Here is a 25208-nt window from a genome sequence, read left to right on the forward strand (position 1 = left end):
AGTGTCTACCTGTACTTAATGAATTTCTTGATATACCCTTACTTTCATGACACTTGAAATAGCACGGTTAAAAGAAAAGATGGATTTATCAAATACAAATCAGGTCTTACACAAACACTGGAAAAAATATGTTTGTATTAGCTTTATAAACCTATCACGTCACTCAAAAATTTCATCTTCCTGTGAATAAGCATTAAATAAAAATACTACATTAAAAGTTCCAAACTTATTGCATTTGAATGAAATAATTTAGAATTTATTACTGTAAGCATATACTAGCAAGATCCCTTTGGTATTACTACAATGATCTTGTTAATTACAGAACCTATGTTTACTCATTAGATACATCTTTCTTCATGTGTATAGAGATCGTTCCTTATGGTTAAAAGCACTAGCTACAAGTAAACTACTAAGATAAAGTTAACAACTTGTCTTTACAAATTTGGAATGGTTGTTTTTATTTTATTTTATTTTATTTTATTTTATTTTATTTTATTTTTTGGTGAGTGTGTGTTTTGTTTTGTTTTGTTGTTGTTTGTTTTTTACTGGAAAAAAAATCCCCCAAGGGTCAGTACAGCATCCAGTATTGTTTAACTTATTCATTAATGGCTTAGACAAAGGGATAGAAGGCCTTCTCAGCAAGTTTACTGATGATACAAAACTGGGAGAGAAGTTCGATACCCCAGAGTGCTGTGCTGCCGTTCAGAAGAATCTTGACAGGTAGAGAGATGGGCAGAGAGGAACTCTCGAAATTCAACAAAGGCAAGTGCAGGGCCCTGCACTTGGAGAGGAATAACCCATGCACCAGTACAGGCTGGGGGCTGACCTGCCTGAGAGTAGCTCTGCGGAGAAGGACCTGGGAGTCCTGGCAGACAAAGGGTTGACTATGAGTAAGCAATGTGCCCTTGTGGCCAAGAAGGCCAATGGGATCCTGTGGTACATTCAGAAGAGTATTGCCAGCAGGTCAAGGGAGGTGATCCTCCCCCTCTACTCAGCCCTGGTGAGGCCACACCTGGAGTACTGTGCCCAGTTCTGGGCTCCCCGGTACAAGAGGGACATGGAACTACTGGAGCGAGTCATAATGCAGGGCTACTAAAATGATTTAGAGGCTGTAGCATCTCTCATATGAAGAGAGGCTGAGGTAGCTGGGCCTGTTCAGCCTGGAGAAGAGAAGGCTGAGAGGGGATCCAATCAATATCCATAAGTATCTGAAGGGAGGGTGTCAAGAAGATGGGGCCAAGCTCTTCTCAGTGATGCCCAGCAATAGGACAAAAGGCAATGGGCACAAACTGCAACACAGAAAAATCCACCTGAACATGAGGAAAACCTTCTTTACTGTGAGGATGACACAGCACTGGAACAGATTGCCTAGAGACATTGTAGAGTCTCCTTTCCTGGAGATATTCAAAAGCTGTCTGGACACAGTCCTGGGTGATAATGCTCTAGGGGACCCTGCTTGAGCAGGGAATTTGGACTAGATGATCTCCAGAGCTCCCTTCCAAATTCAATCATTCAATCATTCTATTATTCTGTGAAAAAATATGTCCACTTTTTTTTTTTTTTTTTTTTTTTTGGTATTAAAATGAAGTGTTGGTGGATATTTTGTAATCTGACAGAGAATTCAAACAGTACTGTAATCAGTCCAACTGCTCTTTTGCTCCGATGCAGAACTGAGTTATCATTACCACTTGCTTCAGAACAGGGAACCTCAGAAGATTTTCATTTTCTGCCTGACTGTGACATCCTCTGCTGAGCTTAAGAGAGCTGACAGAATTAGTACAAAGTAGCATGTGGCAGTGGGCCATAAACAGCAATGCATTTCCAAACAATTACAGCACATTTTTGCTGGTGCTGGGAGACACAAGGATGGAGTCCAAGTGCTTATCCACTTGAGAAGGGCAATTATGCACTGGAAATGCTCTGTCTGGAACAGTTCCTCTTACAAAATGGAAATTACAAACTAAACCGGAAAATTAAAAGAAAAAACCAAAGTGTTTCTTTGTCTTATGTTGATTACTGGAACCTCCTGATCAACCCCACTGCTCCTTTCCTCTTCACCCAAAGCTTACTCCAAACAAGGCAGCAAATCAGTTTCTTTCTTAGCAAACCTTAGATAGGTATGGTCCTCAATATATCTTATACAGGTATGCTTAAAATGTGTGAAAATTACCTCTATCACTGTTTAACACCAATAGTCATACCTGTATGTCTCCTTGCATTTTCAGCAGCACCTTTCTTGACATTTATTCCATACATTCATAATGAGATAATTCTAGAAAAGTATCTCAGTCTTCAATTCTTCATACTTTCATGCTCATTTCTTATGCTCTACCTCACAATTCAATATACCATGACTGCTTGTGTAGGCACCATTTTGCCAGTATGTTTATATGATAGATAAAGGATGCATGGGGCTAGCAGCCTGCTATGACTACTGCCTAAAAGCAACTTCTCCTTTCCAAGGGCTGCAATACCAGAGTTCTGCCCTACTTTGGGGAGCAAGTAAAAGGCAAAAGATATAATTTATAGTGAAAATGCCAACCGCAGCAAATCCTGAAAAGGCAGATGTGTATCTCTGTCTTACAGAGTAAGCTGTTGAAAATTAAGCTCATATGGTTAAACAATGTAAAAAATAAAGGGGAAAAGTCCCCAACCATTTGACAACTATGTCAATCATAGCTGTAGTAGTAAACAAGTACTCAGTATCATTACTGGAAAGAGCAGTACATCTACCCGTAATGCTGCCAATTTCGCTACAATACAATTTCATTAATTTTTCCAGACAGTAACTTGCAATTGACTATCTCAAGCAAAACAGAGGTTTATAGTCAAAATTATATTCATACTCAGTACTTCAGTTCTTGTCAACAGGACATAAAACCAAAGCAAAATAATAATAATAACAATAATAATAATAATAAAAGCAAGAATATAAAACATTACATAAATAGTTGAAATGCCTTATCTCAGAGTAACTGGAGAAAGCAACATTAAAAGGAACCTTCAGAGGCCATTTGATACATTTCTCTTCCTGAACATCTATGTCATGCATTGAAAGATTATTTTTCGAGGCATTTGAAATTTACTCTCAGGTCTCTATGCTTCCTTTTAAATGACATGAGAAACAGGTATTTGGAGGCAAGGCGATGAAGCAAAGGAAGCTCAGAGACTTGTAAAGGGAAACCTAGGGGTGGTGAGAGCACGGCTGGGCAAAAGCCTACAGAATGAAACAAGCAGAATAGACAGTCAAAAAAAAAAAAAAAAAAAAGGAGGAGAATGAGATGATGAATTACAGAAAAACATATGCACACAAACTCCCCACATTTCCTTCCATAAGCACATACATAAGCATACAAATGTGGAATATATAATGTGGAATAGTTTATTATTATTATTATTTAAAAAAAAAAAAAAAAGTCAGTCCCTGAGCAAATCTGTCCACAGCGCCATACTCAGTTTCTTCTTCTATTTAACTTCCAAACTACACTGGCTTGTGAGTATCCTGTATTTTCTTTGGTTAATCCTTTTTTTCTAAAAAAAAAAAAAAAAAAAAAAAAAAAAAAAGGAAAAACACCACAAACACTTGAATATCAGACCATGTTCACAAACAGATCAAACAGATTTGTTTGGCTGAAAAGAAAAATCCAAAATTCTTAAAAAAAAATAATAATAATTGATGGTAGCTCTATGGAGCATATATATATATATATTATTTTTTTTTCTTCATTTTCTCTTTTATATAAATATCCTATGAACTAAGTACACTGGCTTACAACAACAGTTAAACAACAACAAGAAAACCAACCAAACCAACCAACCAAGAAACAAACAAACAAACAAACAAAACCACAAATTGCTAACACTATTTCTTCTAACCCAGCTGTTGACTTTCAATACAACTTACAGTTCATAGGTTTTGGACATCCCACACCATTGACATTCAGATGAAATTGGCCACTAGGTTGCTTTCGAGCAAGGACAGTGTAGGCATGGGAAAGGAAGGAAAAGGATAATGTGCATAGGATTCACTCACACAAGAAAACACGGTTAAATACATATTAAAGGAATTAGAAAGAAAAAAGCTTAAAGAAAAAGAATGCACATATCTCTTTTTCAATCAGTACCATCAGAAAGGCAATCTGGCATTAGAAAACTTTTCTGAACTGGTGGAAGAAATCTTTATGTAGGATTTATTCCTGTTCACATTACAGTAAGTGAAAAGCTGTCATCAATTACAACATAAGCAGCAGTTCTAATTGCAAGAGGCCCAAAAAACAAACACAATATAAATGCATATATTTCATCTTCAAATTATTCTCTTCAGAATAGACTTTAGAATTACTTCATATCTGAAACATCACTGGCCTGTCCATAGCTTTAACAGAAAAAATCTGAGTGGGTGCAATATAATTCATCTCAGATGAGGATACAGATAATTAATTTAAACAGCAAAGTTACATATGTGCTCACAAAACTTATTGTTCCAGTTCTTAGAGACTGAAACACTACATACTGAGAAAACATAAATTCATTTATCCAATGAACATAGCACAGCAAAACTGCTATATATTAGATCTGTAGATCGCATGTACAGTATATTAAATTCACCTAGTAGACAGGTAATTATGTTTCAACGTAAAAGCCATTATAAATAATAAATAATTAAATATATGTATGACTTGATTAATAATGTGCTGAGATTATGCACATAATTCATCTTTAATTCAGTAGTTGCCTCACCGGTAACAAATAATAACTAATAGATCATTGTATGTTCTCTATGGTGCATTGATTTTATTCAATTTTCCTAAATACATAGGTACCAGAACTTTTCAATGAATTTCACCCCAAGGCACTCAGAGGATGTAATGCGTATTACCATACAGACTCTTGAAAATAAATCTATCTTATCTCATTTCCCTTCTTTATCCTGAGGAAGAATCAAAATGTCACTGCCATAAGAGAAATTAAGTTAGTAGAAGCTCTCTCTTCATGTGCTGTTCTCTGGACAGGGGATGGGTTTGAAGGTCAGTTCAGTGTTCTCCATCAGTACAAAATCATATCTGCACAGCGGCACCCTATGAAAGTAGAAACAGAATAAAAATATATACATATATGTGCAAAACAGAAAATTTAAAATTAATAGAAAAATGTTTTAGTATCTGAATTATTAAACCTTCAGTATTTACTGCCTCTCAGAGACAGTACTCAGGACAACAACAAATGTCTTCTTGTCTAAGTTTACACCCTACTTTATGCATCACTAGAGTAGTTTTGCCAGACTGCAAACAATCAGGGCACTAGATGGATGGTGTATAGTGGCATGAGAAAGAAGAGTACCACATTAGTCTGAACTATGAAGGTGCTATAATTCAGCCACTAAAGCTATTAATCTGCATTAAAATTAGTTCTTTAGAACAATGTCCCAAGCACGGCCCAATTCCTGTTAACACACATCTGAACAATTTATTTTGAAGTTCCCAGCTAGAAAAGTTCCTCTTCTTTCATTCCAAGGACAGAAGCAAAATACTTCTTCTTAATAACTTCTCTTTCTTTTCCTTTTTTTTTTATTTTTTTTTTTCAGCTGCACGTATAAGGAAGTTCCATGCAGGAGTGTAATTTATCATCTAAATGCCTAGAAAACTCAGAACTGCACAATCCCACGAACATATACAGACATCACAAAAGGAACCTCTCACACACAAAATTTTACTTTTTGATGTCAACAAAGAACTTTGACATTTGTTTATGCTTTTAGTGCAGAGACAGGTCACAGCTCTGCCCTTTATGTGGTATAGAAGGTGGTGAGAGCTAGATGGGACAAACAAGTGACTGACACAGCCTTTCCTCTGATGGCACTTCTAAGGGCATATAAACTACGTTACTTATCTTCTACATTGCTGTGAACTGGCTAAACAACACAAATCACCTGAGACTCGGAATTAGGTACAGTGAAACACCTAAGGGAAAAAAAAGGGCTGAGAAGGAACATCCCACAAGGCACCTTTGTTGTCATAGGAGTGAGATTTCCAAACAGTCATGAATCCACTTACCTGCATGTGAAAGGACTGACAGATTCCTACATAAGAATTTGAGGCTCTTCAAAGGCCCCACAAAAGCTAAAACGGTAGATTTTACAACTAAGATCAGGAGAAATTCTGTATATTTTGTATAATGAAAAACGTAGAATTTAACACAGTCCTTCATCCACAATTTGTTTTGATTTGAATATAATGGTTTGCTCTTACATTATTTTTGTAGAGGGAGAAAAAAGCACAGAAACTGACAGCATTGTAAAAATCCTCACAAAAGACTGTGAAAGAATTCACAGGACAAATTTGCAAACAGAACAATATAATATTATATATTTCTTGAATTTACTTTCAGTTTACAGTGCTGTATTTCAGCACATTTGCAACAGTAATCGCAATGCAACAGCAGAGTGTGTTTGCATAGCCTGTTCTCCAACAGAAGAAATCACCTGGGAGGATTCTATCACAGAGGACACAACAGTTAGACATGATGATAAATACTAGAAGTAAAAGCATTGTTTCCAACATTTTTTTATCTCATTTGAAGTGAAATCTATCTAAGTTTGTGATTATCAAGAACCAGGCATGTCTCCTGGGAGTGTAGACCTGAGAGAGGAGAGGGTTCTCCAGTTCACTGATAAGTAGCAAAAGGCAAATGATTTTTTTTTGTGCAGTGAGGCAATCATAAACTTTCATCTCATGTGGCTTCTCTTCCATCTACTAAAAAGCAAAGACATGCCAAGCATGCTCAACAGAGATATTAATAAGGTCTTCTTTTTTTTACTCTTCCTGTTCTTGCTTTGGTTAAAAATAAATATATAAGTAAAAGAGTTGGCTGGACTAAGTATCTGTGAAACATTCACCTTCCTCATCAGTTGAGTCTGAGCTGAGTGACAGATTCAAAAGCTTTCTGGGAGAACTGACACCTGGATGAACACAAGTTATGAAAGCTTTCTGTTTTTATGCATGAGCCGGAATGATTTATCTTAGAGATCAGAAGAGTCTGAAAATTATATGTACCCTTTAGCACTCCTACACTCCCACACCAGCTGTGTGAATAATGGGTCAATAAACAATTTTCAGTGATATTCCCCAGACTCCCACCGTCCACTATTAACCCAAATCTGGGGAGAGTGAGACTCTCTTTTATCCCTGCACCTGTCTCCTGGTTTTTACCTATTATTTTGTTATATGAATAATTTAAATATTTAAAAGTAGTTTCTAGTTAATTATCCTGCATTCAAGTAATTCGTGTAATTACATGTAACTAAATAAGGTAAATATAGGTAGTCATAATTACAATGAGCAATTATGTAATTATACCAACCAATGGTGCTGTAACATCTGCATTTAAATTACCTTCACATGCTGATTCAACACACTTTTTTCCATCACTATCTTAAAGTATCTAATGCCTGTATGACTGCCATCTGATGAGATTCCATAAGAGGAATATTAGCGGATTCTATATTAAAACAAATCAAGTGCATTTTACTTTAAAACTAACAACAGTCAGAGTAACAGGCATGAAAACTCAAAACAATAAGGATTGTTCACTGAAAGCATTCAATGTTTGCTAGATTATTAATCTGAAAAAGTTCCGAATAATGATAGGCTTCCATGAAATGCCTCTTTTGATTTACCACCATTAGGTTGGGGAAAAAAAAAAAAAAAAAAAAAAAAAAAAGTCACAGTATGATTTAGAGCTTTGACTATCTCTCATCACCAAATGCTTTTAAATAAAACCATTCCAGCTCACCTGAGAGTTTGAAATTTATGGCCTTCAACAAGTTAACAAAGTCTAATGCATACATATTTGGAAGTACTATTTTGATTACCAAGTGTTCTGTTTCTTTTTAAATCTCTCCCACCTGTCTTCTCCTTTTTCTCAGTAAGTATGAAATAACATTAATTTAACAAGATTTCTTAACTGTTACAAATTATCATACCTGAGTCCTTCCGGACTATTATCATATACCAAATCAGAAAGTCTCAGTTGCTGTTTCTTAAGTTAAAAAAATATACAGACTTAAGACTTACTCATATTGTAACATTATTCCCACTCATTAGTTGATTACCATGAATATAATAGAATAGAATAGAATAGAATAGAATAGAATAGAATAGAATAGAATAGAATAGAATAGAATAGTTCAGTTGGAAGGGACCCCCAAAAATCCTGAAGTTAAACTGCCTGACCACTTTAGGGCTAACCAGAAGTTAAAGCATGTGAATGAGGACAGTGTCCAAATGCCTCTTAAACACTGACAGACACGGGGCATCAACAACCTTGCTAGGAAACCTGTCCCAGTGCTTAACCACTCACATGGTAAAGAATTTTTCCTAATACCCAGTATGAACATTCCCTGGCGCAGACTTTATTTTAAAATCATACTTTGTTGAATCTGCTATTCATGCAAAGCAAATATATGTAATAACTCTAAAATAACGTATTGTTGCTACTCCAGGGTATTTCTTAACTTTTATATGTAAAATGTTATTTTCACAAGATCAAAATGTAAAATTTAATCGCTAATGCTATAGTAGAGGCAACTTTGGAGATGTAAAAAATCAACATATGGCAGCACTGCCGAAGTATTTCAATAAATAAATAAATAATCGAAGTGTAATAACAACACTTGGTATAATAAATGCAGATTATTTAAGTGTAGGAAAGCACAGACTATGTTTTGCTCTTGGAGGGTCTTCACCATCAGCAACAGGACCAAAAGCCTATTTCAGTCATAGAAGTGCTCCATTCCACGTCTAAGAAAAGCTGTGTGCAGACACATAATTAAAAGCAGAAAAGTACTCCGTAACATTCATCTTCAGGAAGATAACTTCCCCCTGCAATCACTGCAGGTGTAAGTCAGGCTGACCTCCGTAAGTGGTCCTTGAGAGCTCCTTCAGAGCAGACTGCAGCAGCAGTCTGCTGTAATAAGGAGCATGTATGACTTTAACACGCACAAGAGTACATTTGAGGGTGCTGTGTACTAAGTGTTAATGTACAAAACAGCTCTTCCACATGATGAATTTTATCCTAGATACGATTAGAAGAATATTCATGCATTTATGAATATGTGATAAAACAATCAATAGAGGCAAGTACAAATATCTGAGGAAACATCCAGAGCAGTTTAGCTGACACACAACTTTGATGAGTAACAAACACTTACCTTTCTGGATTATTAAGAGATTTCAGCCTCATCTGAAGAATCCTAAGCTTGTACTTTGGACCTATTAAAGTCTTTGTAGAAAAGGTCAAGGAAATTTTTGATATTTTCTCAAAATCCCGGGAAAATCCAGTCAATATTTTGACTCTCTTATATTGCTGGAATGTTGCAACTTCACTAGAGAAAAATATGATTTATAGTCAGGTTTTTTTATCTGAGAAATATTCATGATTTCCAAGAGCTATTACTAAGAACAGAAATCTTGCAAGATGGATCAGCTGAGAATATTCAGAACAAGGACACTGATAACTGAATTCAAGCAAGTGGCAGACAAAAACATGGGCTAGTTTGGAAAGGAAGGGAAAATCATTTCAGGTTGAGAAGCATTGCCTCTGACACTGAGCCATATCAGATCCAGGGAAAGGAGCTGTGGCCAAGACTTAACAACCTCTTGACTTGACAAGTCTGAATCAAGGCTTAGGAAACTCAGGAAATGAGTTCTACACAGAGATAAAAAAAGATTTACAGACAAAGCATGACGTACCTATTCACTTCTGATTCTATTGTGTTTCCAGCATAATCAGTTATTTTAACTTTAATGAAACCTCTCCTAATGCTTTTATTCCAGGTAGTAATATACAGTAAGTAGTTATACACTGCAAAAACAAATAGGAAATAGTAAGATTTAAGGAATGAATCTCAACAGGATACAGTTATTATCAGCACCCTTTTAAAAGTATTCACTTGGTGATGGTAATAATAGTGACCCTTCACTTCTGAGTAACCAGCTAAAGCCAGAACGAAATGGCTATTGACAAAAAGCAGCTTCCACATAACAGCTGTTTGGAGGTCTCAGTACTTAACGTACATTTTTTTCCAGTTCTTACATGGAAACAATTTGCACCAGAAAACTGCCATCAGAGTTAACATGAGGAGTTAGACCTGACCAAGGAAACAATGCAAAATTAAGCCCTAACTGGCACCTTCAGTTCTCGGCAAGCTCTGCAAAGTGGGGATATCTGAGCTACTATTGTGGTGAAACTATCACGTTATCCACAAAAGTGACGCATCCAGAAAATAGGTGCGGTACATTGGCAGGAAGAGGGAGGAAAAGCATTCATGCAAGTTTTATGGCTAGGCAAGCCAGGCAGTTAGCTAGGTGAGCAGATGAGTCAGGAGCTAACAGCTGAAGAGAGACATTATTCTCGGTCTTGACTGCCCAGCCTGAGCAGTTGCAGCAGTGCACATCCTGTGAGCACCCTTCTCTCAGAGGAAGCCAACAGGCCCAAACCTACTTTTAAGGGGATAGACCACATGCGTACTAGAAAAACTGTGTGGGGGTGACTGAGGAGAGGAGGCTGGCTGCTTTTCCACGCTCCAGTCCCTTCTGCCCTTCCATGGGATGGCTCACAGCATCAGGATAACACACTGACTGCCAGGGACTGATGCCCTCAGAGCACCAGCCCGGTTGTGGAGGGAGGACAGCATGCAGCTGGCCTGCTCTGCCATGCCCTGTGAAACACTGACTTGGCCTCCCACTGCCCTTCTGCAACCACCACACATACTGTGACTGTGCTATGGCTATCCAGAGGAAATGCAGCATTACTGCTCTTGAAAATTTGGAAGCCAATTCAATCCATTCTATCTTCTTTCTGGCATGTTATTCTTTAACAGTCTCTCCTAAAAGGCAAAGCCTCACCTTGAATGAAAAATTATCCTACTCAGATTTACAGTTTTATGTAGTGCAACACTTCTTGTATTTTTCTATTTCCTCATGTTTTCAAACATCTATGAAATAAAATAAGGCTTAGTTAATAAATACTCTCTCTTTCAGACTCATTTATTAGACTTATTTTTCTTCTTAAATTTGCATATTTTCCCTGAAATTCATCTTGTCATTACAATTTCTCCTTATTCCTTTCCATGTATCTCCTCCTATGTTTGGTAATAATCCCTCTGTTTTCTCTCTTCTACCACCCCTGTCCCAGACTACTCTATATAATCTCTTTTCTTCTACACACTCTTTCCATCAGGAAAGAATCAGGATTCTGCCTGAAAGAATCAGGATTTTCAATAAATGACCAGACTTTAATATGCGTGAGAGTGAAAGTAAAGCCATATTTTTCCCCAGGAGGAATGAAATGAGGAGACCTAGTAGCCTGTGCAGCCTTGAAAGTATGGAACAGCAAAGTCCAAGCAGAGCTGACAGGGAGAGGAGCAGTGGTAGCAGGTGTTGAGTAGAAATAACACCAGGAAGAGAAGGATCTATTTTTCTTCTCTGTGTCAGGAAGGGGGAGAAGATTTGACTTGGGCAGTTTAGAGAAAAAGGGTTGGGAAGACTGGAGTGTGTAAAGGACACTCAAATAGGCATTGTAACATTAAAGTCAATATACTTGAAAGGCAGTTAGCAACCCATATGCTCATTCTCCTTCATCTGCCACTGTGGAATACACATATGTAAGCAAATTTAAATTTGTGCCTTAGGCTTTGCTCCACAAGTCTTTTTCTCTGCACACCAACACCACTTCATTTTGTTAGTCAGCTGCGCCAATAACCCTAGCACTAGGTTATATAAAATCTGTAACACCTTTGTTAACCTCTGATGGGCCCTTTGGAAAAAAAAAAGAAAGAAAGAAAAAAAAGAAAGAAAGAAAACAACAACAACAACAACAACAACAACAACAACAACAAAAAAACAGTGATTTAAGCAAGCACAGTTACCACAGTAACAAAAAATAACTCAGTCCCTGATCACAAAGCTTTCTGAGAAAATGGAAAACACTAATGGGAAAACTTGATTTCACTTGAATTCCATATAGGCCTATCCCTATACCCCAAACCAAAGAATTTGTAACATCACTAATTAGAAGGGTCTCTTGATAAAAACAGATAAAATCAGAAATAGGATGAGAATCTAAGCTAGACCTCCAAATTGAAAGGTAAACTGTTGTAGCTAAAGCCCACATCACAAGAGTTCACCCTGATATGGCATAACCCTGATAAAGTCAGATGGGTTTTCCTCCTCTGTTTTCTTCATGGATCTTTAAAAGCTGAAGTAGCTTTAGTTCACTGCAGGTCACTTACCTCCCTGGGGAGGAACATACAAGTGTTTTTTTTTCCTTCCTTCACCCAAGGAACTCTTGCCAATTTTTACTCTCTGAAAATGGCAGGAACAATCCAATCTAAGCAGATTCTCTCAGCTTTTTCCCTGTCACTTGATTCTCATTTTTTTGACTTTCTTATTACTCTGGCAGTCAGTCCATTTCATTACTTTTAAAGTCATGTTTCTTTCTCAGTTAACATATTGCTTACTCTTCTGCCATAAATCACTCTTCTTCTTCCACCCAGTCTGCAAGCTGACACTTCACTCATGGTTTGCTCTTTTTCTATTGCAGCTAACAGTAACTTTCTGCTTTTAACATGTGTTCCCTTCAAGTCAGCTAACAATTAACAACCATAACATTTCTTAAAGGCTTTGTTATGTATATATGTATATGTATGTGTGTGTGTGTGTATTCAGTCACTTACTGCAGAATGGGTCGTTGTCTGAAGTATCAAAATAAGCTTTTGTTGGTGAATTCTTGAGTATTAAATGTTTTTTCCAGCTATCAGCATAATAACCTGAAATTCAAAGTTTAAATATTTTATTTCAGACATATAGCACTATCACAATACACATACAATTACATAAAAGCAAGTTACCCAAAGTGACAGACTTGAGTTTAATTTTCTTAAACATCCACTTAGAAAGTAAATGACTTGGAAAATGCAGGAATATCATAAGCATAACAGAACAGACCAACATACCATACATACGTATTTCATTTTTCTAGTATATTAGTGTCACTACAATTGATATAATCAAGTAGTTAGAATGTATTTAGTGTGAATAACATCCTGCAGAGGTAATAAAAACAAAACCAAAAAGTAGCTAACATATTTGCAGAGAACAATTACAGAACAGCTTCACATTTAGTAAAGTGTCTTCCTTTCTTTCTTGAATCATTAGAGTAAGGATTTTTAAATCCCGTATTCTATAATTGTGGATATGATTTAATAAAACATTTTATGCTCTTTAAACCTCCTAAGTTCTTGCATGCAATGTACTATTTTTTTATGTAATTATGCTTTTTGTCTTTGGGTCTTGATAAAAGTCCTTGTTTCTAAAGTGGCTGATGCTATTCAGTCCCTCTTGACTTCTTTACCTAGAATGGACAGTGAGGGCTAGTTCTGGGCTGCAAAGCTGGCACTGCAAGACAGCAGGTGGGAAAGCTTGCAGCAGAAGGATGCTGTTTCTCCTCCAAGTTCCCGGTTTCAGCTGCCTCCCATTTCCTTATAGACTTTATGGGTATTAAAATAAAAACTAAAAATGAGGGCAGCTGTTCGGTCATATATTTCTCCACCTCTAGCTCAGGCATTCTGTTTAAGTGCATCAGGCATGACTAATAACTATTCTGAGGAAGTCCCTGAGTCTTCCTTCCCTATTCTAAGGTCCTGTTATAGCTGGATTTTATTATAAAATAGTATACAGATAAATCTATGTTTTTTCTTCAATCTAGACCTAACTAATATAACTATTCAAGGACATACATCAGAAGACAAGGTATGAATTGAAAGTTAACTTCTATTTAAATACTCTAAATACTTTTATGAAAACCCTGCTCTGCCAACTAGGAAATGCTCACATTATTGAAACTGTTTTCACTGTCCCTAGGTCTTTCCTAAAAGTAATAAAGGCCCAAACAACTAACAATCTCTACAGATAGGAGCTTAATTCCAAAAGAAGAGCCAGAGACTCCGTGAAGTTGCTATTAACATTATTACTCTTAATCAAAAACCTCAGGTACTCCAGGAATGATAACACACTACAAAAGCCTAAAGAGATGGGCTTAAGTAGAAGCAATTTCTCTATATAGAGGAAATGCATTCTGAATCCATTTCAGACTAGAAAGCCTAATAACCAAATATTAGTAACATTCAGCACCCTATCTAACAGAGCTAGCTATAAAGCAGACAAAGCCTTAAGCTTTGAACTGTTTAAAACAGTATGCAGCTCTACCCTCAGTCAATCTCATCAGATCCCTTAGAAAGATGCTACAGATCCCTGGAGCAGGCCCAGAAGGAGTAAGACTGAATTCCTGAAAAACTTCACCCATCCCAGAGCAGATATGGCAACTCTTACCCATTACTGGACATGACATTGGTTGGAAAGCTTCACAATCAACACATTTTCCTCTCTTATAATCTGAGTAAGAGTCACAAGGATATGCTATTATGTTGCACTTTCTTTTCAAAGATGATAAGAAGAGGAAGACAGATCTTTGATGGTCACATTTAAAATACTGCAATCCTTCAGGAAAGAAAAAATGAAATATACAAATAATATGTCATCATTTTTCTTCAGGAAAGAAAAGATATTACTCAAATAATCTCATTTAACTAAATAATTCTTTGTTAGCCGTGTCTTTATGCCCTGTTTAGTTGACCACTGAATGTAAAAAATGGATGCACACACAAGAAGAAGAATATAAAGACTGTTTTGAGTATTACGGGTATAGAGAAAAATGTTCAGGTTTTTATATACAAGAAATAGTCTGTCTACTATGTCCTATCAAATTAGACAATTTTTGTTATCAGGCATGAGCCTGCATTATAATTGGCTTTGTTGCCACCAATGTCACAACTGATCATGTGTAATATTTAAGTAGAAACGCTACTGTGAGCACTACTTCATATATATACAATCCATATGTATACATAACATATAAATAATAATATAATATACCAAAAAAACATCTATTCAAAATGATTTAAAAACAAACAAACAAACAATGGGTAGCAAATTTGCCTAAGATATATGGAGGTTGAAATAAGCAAAATTCTGCAACAAAAGATCATGCAATAAACCCTTGCCTTCTATGTCATTTGCGAGTGATGCTGTCCAAATCACTTACATCTTCCCCTGCAACATCTTTTCCCATACCTGACCATATATAAACACAGGAAAATAATGATCACTACATGCATATTATATATATATGCATGTAGTAATGGTATGATGGGATATGTACGCATACGGGAAGATTTTTATTAAAACCAAAATGCCCAATGTCTTTAATTTTCCTTTTTTGCTGAATGAGAAGGGAAAAGAAAGAATACAGTGCCCTCAGACCCAATAGTACTCTGAATGGGAAGTGCCCACTGAATTCAGGTTAGACATCTTTGATTTGAACTCAGACTCTTTTCTCATTAACTGAACAAATTTTTATTTACCACTGAATACTGTTTGTGGGCAACCAGGCTGATCCATTCCTCCATTTGGATAGAAATCAATGGTTCCTAAAGGTTTCTTGAAACCTAGTACTAAAAACATCACAAATTAAACAACAACAACAAAACAAAACAAAAAAATTAAGCAGAATTATCCAGTGAATAATTTATCATTAGACTGCACTACAAAATAACACGGATCTTTTGAAGAAAATATTTGCAAAAATGTTGTTCTTTTGTTCTTTAAGTGGAATTCATGTTGAGTTAAAAATTCACATTTTTTTTTTTTATTTTTAAGAAAAGTTATTCAAATGTAAGTTGCAATCTACAAATGTGTGCATGACTCTTATTTCCACAAAAGAAAAAGGATAGGACAGAAGCAACTCCTTAGTACTGCAGCTGAAACATTATTTGCATGAAGAAATTTATGAAATTATGTTTTCTCTAGCAACAAAAATTCTTTCCTGATGTTTAACTAGAGGAAGATTTCCCATTTTTTTGCATAAGACATTGAATTCTGAACTATGCTAAAAAAATAAATCTTTGTTTCTCACGTTCCATAAAAGAAACATGACTGATTTCAGTAAGATTTAGCTCAATCTGACCTACCTTCATTTCCACCTTCCTTACCTTTATTGACATAATGGGAATGTTGCAAACATTGGTATACTTCACATATAAATTTGTATAATAAAATGTTAAGTTTTAATATTGTTTAAAAAACTGATATGAAACTACAAAAATAATGGGCCACGTGATAGATTTGAAAGGTTTCCTCATGTTTTGAGAAGAAAATTAAACCAGATTATAATATAAAGAAATCAGACTACAATGTCCTTCAACCTTACAGTAATACATACATATTTTAAGGCAGTGGATCTGAACAGTGTGTACTAATGTGTTAGAGCTGAGACTGGTTATCTGAGAACAGGCTTTAATTCAGTGATATTCACATGCTTACAGCCTCTGTGTTCATACACACTAGCACAGTAAAAGAATGTTTACGTGACACAATTTTGCAAATAATAGTATCAGAAATTAATGCAATAGACACGTTTTATCCAATGACTTCTTGGTTTTGTATTCAGATACTATAGCATACAGGGCATAAATTATTACATTTGCATGGCATTAAGTGGACTAATGTCTTTATGTTTATCTACACATGCCTTCAGTATTGTTGCTTCAGTATTTTCAGGTTCAGTTATGAAGCTAACTCATTCAATAACAGGATAACTCATGTCATAACAGAACAAAACAGGTCATCATTGCTTAAGTCATCATCAAAATTGAGTTTCAATTTCTTGATGAACAAGCTTACGGAAAACATGATTTCAAAAGCATGCTCACTGTTAGGAAGCAACAGCACAGCAATCCACCCAGTAAAACTACTGCAATGCCATATGCATGTTCCTGAAACAGGTTATCCCATCTCTTTCCCTTTTCTGCCTATCCTCTAGCTGAAATAGGGAAGTTAGAGCTATGTCATTACCATCAGTATCTGTATGAATTACGTCAACGAATATTGCATCAGTACGATCCAATCTGCCCTCTGGTGGTTCTCGAGTGAATGAAGGGCCTGCTGGATCAAGACCTAAATGAAAATGACATTAGCATTACAAATCCTGAGGTCTGTTTCTACAGTTATATACAAGATTGACACGTGAGCATTATACATCAATGACTTACCCTTTTTCATGAAGTAATACAAAGAATAAAAACAAAACAATTATTCACAAGTTTCTATTCTTCAACTTGCTGAGCTAAGTAAAGCAAGGTTTCCTAGTACAAGACCAAGCCGTATGTTTAAATTTCTCTCTCTCCTATTAAATTTCTCTCTCTCCTGTTAAGTTGTGCTCATCTCCACATTCTCCAGAACAACTATAAGCCAACTATATTAGGAATCAAATCAAATTATTTTATTTTTATTTTTTTATTATTTTTTCCCCAGAGAATACTACTCCTATTATTTACTTCATAAAAATAAAATATGAAATGTAGCTGCTCTCATCACCAGAACCCAGGATAGAGACATCTTGGATGGGAGATGATTTCAAACATGGCTCAATCATTTTACCAGTTGGTGTTGGAATTAATTATAGGAAAAAAAAAAAAAAAAAAAAAAAGTTGTTAAAAAGAAAATAAGTGCAATACTGGTTTTTTTACACAATTTCACCTGAAGCAGGTTTGGAAATACTATACTAAAATCACAACTGAGCTATGACAAGAGTTTTCAGCTGACATACACAAACAAAACTTAATATCTAAGAGGAGAGAATTTGGGTGGTAAAGTATTTGAAGCATAAGCATTTCTTATTCTCCTTCCTTCTAGCAACAGAAAATTATTGTTGTGCAACCCTGAAGCCTAACAGATAGTAATTACTGTCCTTCACAGGAAAGAATAGTCGTTAGTTGAGGTTTGCTCTGTTCCTATTTTCTTGACAACAGAAGCAGAGACAAAGGGGAGAGGGTGGCAAAAAAGCAGCAAAGATGGAAAATGTAATTGTCAAGACAAAATGTATCCTTACACTTGACTCCTAATTTCATTCTCACTAATTGTGAGATAGGTCTAGCACATGACCTTAGTTTATTCAAGACCCATCAAATTTGTATTATGATTTAACGGGCAGATGTTCTTTAAGAACTGGTCTAGAAAGGTTTACTCTCAAGATCAAGATTACCAAGATCCAAACTACCACAGCGGCTCATGGAATGCCAGGATTAAACACTCATAGTATCCCAGGTGACAAAGTTTATTGCTTCCATACATTACTCAGTTTTATGTTTCAGAAGCCTCAATTTTTTAATTTAATTATTTTTAATATAGTTTTTCCAACACCAGCATGGGCCACTTTCTTATAGTTTTACACCCAACTTGTTGGAAAGAAACAGTATCAAAACAGTCGAGATTATGAGCCTTGTGAGTTTGGACTATCTAGTCTTTGACTTCCTCTGTATTTGAAATGACAGGAAGGTGATTGGAATGTTTCATACAATTCCATTTTTCCTTGAGCATCTGAGTTCAGAAATGGCATAGATCTACTAGCTCACAATTAATATAAGGAGTTAGAAAGGCGGCAGACTTGTTGGCCTAGTATTGCCATCAAGATTGTCCCCAATCTGTGAAGCACAAAAACCTCTAAGGAATCGTGTAAAGTGGAAATGAATATTTATAACCAAAGGAGTATAGCTTATCAAACTTTTAGAAAAGGCCATGGCTTTCAGATTACTGTAGTAAAAGGGGAGGAGTATCTAATTCCCTTTCATAAAACTAGCTACTGGCTTCTGTTACATTTGGAAAAACAAAACAAAACAAAACAACACAACAAATCACTTTAGTACCCCAAAGAGATGGTTAGGAGCTATGAACCTCAAGGTGCTTCCTTTCAGCCTGAAAACAGCTGCTCACTTAAATCTTAGAAAGTAACAGAGCCTTCTTACAATCTTTTCTAATAGTTAGCTAAATCAGCTTCCTCCTCAGCATGCTAGTTGCCGTGAATTTAGGTCTTGCACAAGGATTATCAGGAGCCTGTGTATTCTGTGGATTCTGCCCTAGGAACTAGGAACTAGCATTGAAAAGCTATTCTTAAACTTCATGTCCCTGAAGGATGAGGGTATTCAAATTTTCACTGTATACATCATTCCCACAGATGACAATGACGATTTGCAACAAATATTAGGTAAGATATGCAGTGTCCATACACAGGCTGCACACCTGATTTAAGCTTCCCGTTGCAGGTTGCCCAATATAGTAAAGCCCACACCATGCTCAGATAATTGGAAGTGAAACTAAATGCTTGTGCCTAATTCCTGTGTTTTGACCAAAAGCTTCTGAACCTCCCTTAAGAGGGACCTCATTTTCTTCATCAACCAGACTGAAACTCAGATAGCACATCGCTTAAGTTAAGTGGCATCTGGATGCAGCATTTAGTTTTCATTTGAGAGACTAGAGGTAAACACTGGAAAAAATGGGAAATTTCACCAGTAACAAAAGTTCTCAAATAATAATTCTGTTCTTATTTGTTGATATAATAATAATATAACTGATATAATAAATCAGTTCTTATTTGTTGATATTTCAATACCAGCATCTATGTGATCTGTAGCAATATCAACAAAACAGGGTACACTAGAATACAAGTATCAGAATTAAAAGCCTTACCCGTAATTCTGCCAAGTTTGCCATCATACTTATGGCCAACAAAACCAGCAATATGAGCCCCAAGACTGACTCCAATCATGTGTATAGAGTCAAGAGAAGCTCCATCTGCCTATCAGAAAAAAATACAAAACAAAACACACACAGAGTTAACTGAGCAGACATCAGCAGACTGTTTTAGTATTTACATTAGGTTAATACTCCAGGCTATATATTGTAATTCTGTAACTTTAAAAACAAATGGAAATTCCAAACTTATTTTCAGTTTGACTTTCTGTAACAGCCATATATTGTAGTAATTATGAAATTAGGAAAAAAGGAAACTTGAGTCACATTTCTTCCAAATTGTCACACCAGTTTATTTGAAAAAGGAGAGTATAGAGATGGAAGATTTACCAGATACAAGAAAGACGAACCGAAACTATGAACAAGGGGGGCAGGGGAAATCTCTTTGTGCCTTATTTTTCCAGTATAGTAAATTAAAACCGTAATACCATTAACAAACCGCAGAACAAGTGAATAATGGTGCCATGTGCGCACCTGCAGGAAAGTCTTAACAGGCCTATTCTACAAGGCTAACAGTATTAAAAAAAAAAAAAAAAAAAAAAAAAAAAAAAAACTCAAATTCCACAAAAACATTTTATTACTACAAAGCATTAGGAATGCTGGGAACATGAGAACAGCTGGGAAGAAAAATAGTGAATAGAGAAGAAAACTCGGGTGATAAAAACTCAGGTAATAATGAACAAAAAAAAAAGATACGATTACATTTTTTGCTGATTTGATTAAGGATATAAATCTAGTGAAGAAACCCAGTGAAGAATACTGGCGTCAGCAACTCTTTCAGCAGCTACCCGTAGAATCAGGAAGTTTATATAAATTTATGACAAATATTTATATATGTCGATTTCTTTTTTATTCAAAATCCTTAACTATAGTAATTTAATATTGAAAAGAGTAGTGTTATGTTTTTATTTATTGCTGCATGCTATTTGAATAACTCTCACTTCTCTTCCCCACTGGTGCATTCACTCTTTCCAGAAGACTTAAAATTTTCATCTGACTAAAGAAATGAGATGCAGTCTTATACATATTTCAGTGAAAGGGAAATGAGAACTCAGGTGAGGTTAAAGATATGCAGTAATTACTGCATGCAAAATTAGTAAATACTCTGTTAAAGAAATATCACTTGATATTCTCACAGGGCTTCTCTTTAGATATAACTATATTTTAAATATTCGTTCCCACCCAAACTATGTTATTTAAACTTGTTCAGAACAGATACAACTCTCTTCCTCACCAGCATCTGGTCAACATAGTTCTTCAGTATTTCTGCGACTTTTCTGCAGTTTTCAACAGCGGTTGTATAAATCACAGTTGTTGCACCACGATTCCAGTCAACTATAATGAGATTAATATCCCCAGAAGACAGTAGGAGCTCCTTTATATCACCTAGCCATGCTGGTGGAGACCCTGTTGGTCTGAAGCCATGAATAACAAAGACAGTTTTCTTGGAGGTATTAAGGTACTCAGATGCAGTAACATTAATGAGTTTCTCAGAACAATTTGGATTTTCCCTTGTGTATAGCAGTAGCTGGACTTCGAGTTCTGTTCCAGATAAAGCATTGCCTATATTAAGGTCTGTAAATTCAGGACATTTTTCCTCCTCATCTGAAAAAGATGAAAATGTTATTAGACAGTAATTTGATGAGTCAGACTAAACAAAATATCACCTCTTCACTTTTCTTTCCACATTTATCCATGGAAAGTGAAGAACCAAAGAACCTAAATTTTATTTACTCCAGACTTTTGGAATGAGGTGCCAGAATGTGTGCTGAATGAGTAGGAGCTATAGTTACATTAATGACTTTACAGATATAACCTTTCTCATTATTTCTGAACCATATATTTTCTCCATAATAAATAAAAATTAGCAACCAATGTTGATAAAATCATTCACTTAACCATCAAATTTAGGTTCTCAGAATTTTTTCACAACCAGCATGTGTTGTATAAACAGGAAGACCATTGTGGTTGGTTCTTCCTCTTTTCAGACAGGGTGTCAAAGTTGCTAATCCTTATGCCATATTATTCGATCTAGCAATAAGAAACAGTTATCTGACACTAGGGGATGATCCAGAATTCATCCCCAGTTTTGGATCACCATAAGCACAGCATTACCAAGAAACAAAGAAACAAGAAACAAAGGGTACTGTCCTGAGTTTGAAAAACTTAGCTATATATAGAGGACACAAGAAAACCTGCAATATCTAGCATTTCTGTAGTCGGACAAAACAAAATTAAGCTTTAGATCAGTCAGGACCAATAGGAGGATGGCAAATTCCAAGAGTCTTCTACAAAGACTTAGTCTTACCCCAAACATCAAAAGGTAAGGCATTAAAAAGTAACCTTCGGCTACTGACATCATAATGTGTGGAAAGTGGTTTCAGGATTCTAGGCATAACTCCTTTGCCTGTCATAGTATTTCTGTATGACCTGTTCACCTTCTCTATGCTTTAAGTATTTCATTAGCAAAGATATTTGGGCCAGTCTGTTGACTTCTAATGGACTACTTTAACTTTACATAAATCTTTTTTTTTTTTTTTCCTTTTTTTAAAAAAAAAAATATTTGATGGCACTTGTGTCAACTTTCCTGCCATTAACAATTTTGTAAAACAAAAGTCAATCAACTTCTAGAAAGCAAAATTAGGAAGGGGAATAATGCCTACCCAGTTCCCTTAAAAAAATGAATAATAATAATAATTTTAAAAAGTAACCTGAAATTTCTCAGTACCCTTGAGTTATAGAAGAGGCAGTTCTAGCTCTTCTCCTTTTCCCAGCACCTGGTTAGCAGGCAGAACCAAATTCACCACATTTGCAAATCTGAGGAAGACAAAGAAACCTCTACAGTTTATAAAAGCTTGCAAAGCAAGCACGGGGTTCCAAGGTATCTGAAAAGTGTGTTTGATATCATAGCAGAGGTCTAAATGAAGCCAAACAAAGTGAACTGCAAAATTTAAGATGCAATAAAGATGAAGTGAAAACACTAATTAGCTTAGGGAACTAGACCAATAATGTCTTGGTCAAACCATGTATCTACAATGGTTAGACCAGTCAGCACTGGACTAGATATCAGGAAAAATAATGGATATTTTCAATCCAGTGTAGAGTTGAAGTTACAGCATGTTAGAAATGGTCTGAAACTGCCTGTCAACTGAAAAAAAAATATCATGCCTATCATTACCTTATCATAAATTACAATAACTTCAAAGTTGTGTCTGGGAAAAGTTAAAATTACTTGTATTTCAAAATAAATATCACAGTTCTCTTAATTTAGATATTGAACAATTTAAGTAACTTTTACTGTGATTAATGGACAGGCTAATGACTGATACAGGAAGACAACTCAGTTTCATTGCTGAGACTTATAGAAGAAGAAGTTCAGAAATCAAGAACTGTTCAGCTGCAGTTTTCTTGAATTTAGTGTAAACAGTCACTTGATTACAGTTTTGCTGTTCAGATTCATAGCTAAAACATTTTTTTTTTTTTTTTTTTTGCCTAAAAGTGTTCTTATGTTTTGATTCCTTATCATATCATTTGACTGGGAGAAATAATTCATATTTTGTAAAGTCAATGGAATGACACTGACATAAAATAGAGTCTGATCCATGGAAGGGAAAAAACTACCACAAGGAATATATTTTAACTGATGAAACCTGTTTACTTGCTACAAAACATCAAACAGAAAAAAATCATTTACTAAAGGCTATGTAATAAGAGCAGAATTGTTCACTGAAAAGTAAAGAGGAAAAAAAATAAAAGGTCATTGTGAAATTAGATCAGTCCTAGAAATAAATATGTAGATTTAATAGTTTAAGTTGTTAAGCAATGAATCATTAAGGAAAATTTTTTCATACTCCTCTTTCTCTTTGACACCTGGAAGGAATGCCCAGGTGCCCTTTGTGCACACTTGTGAGAGTACTCAAGTACACGGTTCTGTACAGGGTTGGGCAGTTATATAGGCAGTTTAATTCAGTTAATATACAATCTCAACTTTCCTGTGTATACTTGTAAGCACATAAGTGTCTTCTGTGGTCAAAAAGGGGGAAATCTTAAGTGTACACTGCCTTTTCGTAACTAAATTATACTACTTTAAAATATAACACAACTTGAAATGCTGTCAAACTATCAAATCGGCAAAAAATAATTTCAAACTTATAAAAATAAGTGCTTAATAAATATAAATAGTGCTTAATACAATAGAACTATCTTATAATTGCCTCTTTACTTTGTACAAAGTGCACATACCTGAGTGTGTCTCTGTCCAAAGTACAGCAAAAGATAAAGAATGAGGCTTTGTTCTATTTACTTTAAAATAGGAACCTTTGGCTCAGTTTCAAAGCAATCAAATTCTCTTTACTAACCACCTGCTTCACTAAGCACAGTTTTCACAAGATTTAATCTTTTGGCCAAATTCTATAAAGAAATATTAGTTTTCTTTATACTTGAATAAAGCTATGAGACTGTATCACACAAGGAACAACAATGACAACAACAAAAAGTAGTTCTTACCTGATTTCACCCCATATACCAAACAGATGAAGAAACACAATTTCAACATACAGAAACGGAGAAAAGTAATACGTAGCATCCACAAACAAGTGGCAAATTAAGTGCTTCCTTATAGCATACCAGAATTCTAAGTTAACTGAATGCCCCTGATGAAGTAGGTGACATGTAGAGTAGGAAGCAGAAAGCAAAACTCTATTCAAGCTTCTGCAATTCATGACTCCTCCTATTGAATGACTTCAGTAGGTAGGGTGATCTCTGGGTTTTCAGGGTTGGGACTGTTTTTTAATCTATTTTCCTCTCTCTTCAGTTATCACCAAGTTTACACGTAAGCAGTTGACGTTACGTATTACAGACAACTCAATTAGGAAGCAAAGTAGCTAGGTGTACATGACATTCAGAGATCCACCATGTCTGGTTTTGTTTTGTTTTGTTTTGCTTTGTTTTTAAGTGTGTCTTTCAGTTGTAATTAGGGGCACTGAAATGGGCAAAAGAAATTTGCAACAAAAAGTCACTTGGGTGACAGAAGTAGTTCTATGTAAGAACCTGAAAATAATCATAGAATCATAGAACTGTCAACATACTGACTTGAAAGAGACCCGCAGGGTTCATCAAGTCCAGCTCCTGGCTCCACACAGAACCACCCCAAAATCAGACCTTGTCCTTGAACTTCTTGAACTCTGGTGAGCTTAAGTGCCATGACCACTTCCCTGGGGAGCCTATTCCAGTACCCAACCACCCTTTCAGAGAAGCGCCTTTCCCTAACACCTAGCGTGACCCTCCCCTGTCCCAGCTCCATGCCGTTCCCTCGGATCCTGTCGCTGTCCCCAGAGAGCAGAGCTCAGCGCCTGCCCCTCTGCTCCCCTTGTGAGGGAGCTGCAGGCCGCCATGAGGCCTCCCCTCAGTCTCTGCTTTGGGTTGAACAAACCAAGGGACCTCAGCCACTCCTCTAACATCTCTAGACCCTTTGCCTCCTTCAGAGCCTTCCTTTGGATGCTCTCTAAT

The 25208-nt window shown here is 35.9% G+C and overlaps 1 protein-coding gene across 1 annotated transcript; it reads right to left on the reverse strand.

The window, feature by feature from the left end:
* Positions 1-4159: 4159 nt before the first annotated feature.
* Positions 4160-24434, reverse strand: LIPI (lipase I). The gene is made up of 10 exons (XM_035315382.1): positions 24207-24434; positions 20935-21305; positions 19638-19746; positions 16968-17069; positions 15479-15568; positions 14388-14555; positions 12734-12826; positions 9750-9861; positions 9209-9382; positions 4160-5078 (listed from the first exon to the last, which is right to left on the reverse strand). Exons 1-10 carry the CDS (start codon positions 24283-24285, stop codon positions 4991-4993), a joined length of 1386 nt encoding a protein of 461 aa, XP_035171273.1. The 5' UTR covers positions 24286-24434; the 3' UTR covers positions 4160-4990.
* Positions 24435-25208: the final 774 nt, after the last annotated feature.

This window comes from Oxyura jamaicensis, chromosome 1, assembly GCF_011077185.1.
Source record: "Oxyura jamaicensis isolate SHBP4307 breed ruddy duck chromosome 1, BPBGC_Ojam_1.0, whole genome shotgun sequence".
Taxonomy (NCBI): Eukaryota; Metazoa; Chordata; class Aves; order Anseriformes; family Anatidae; genus Oxyura; species Oxyura jamaicensis.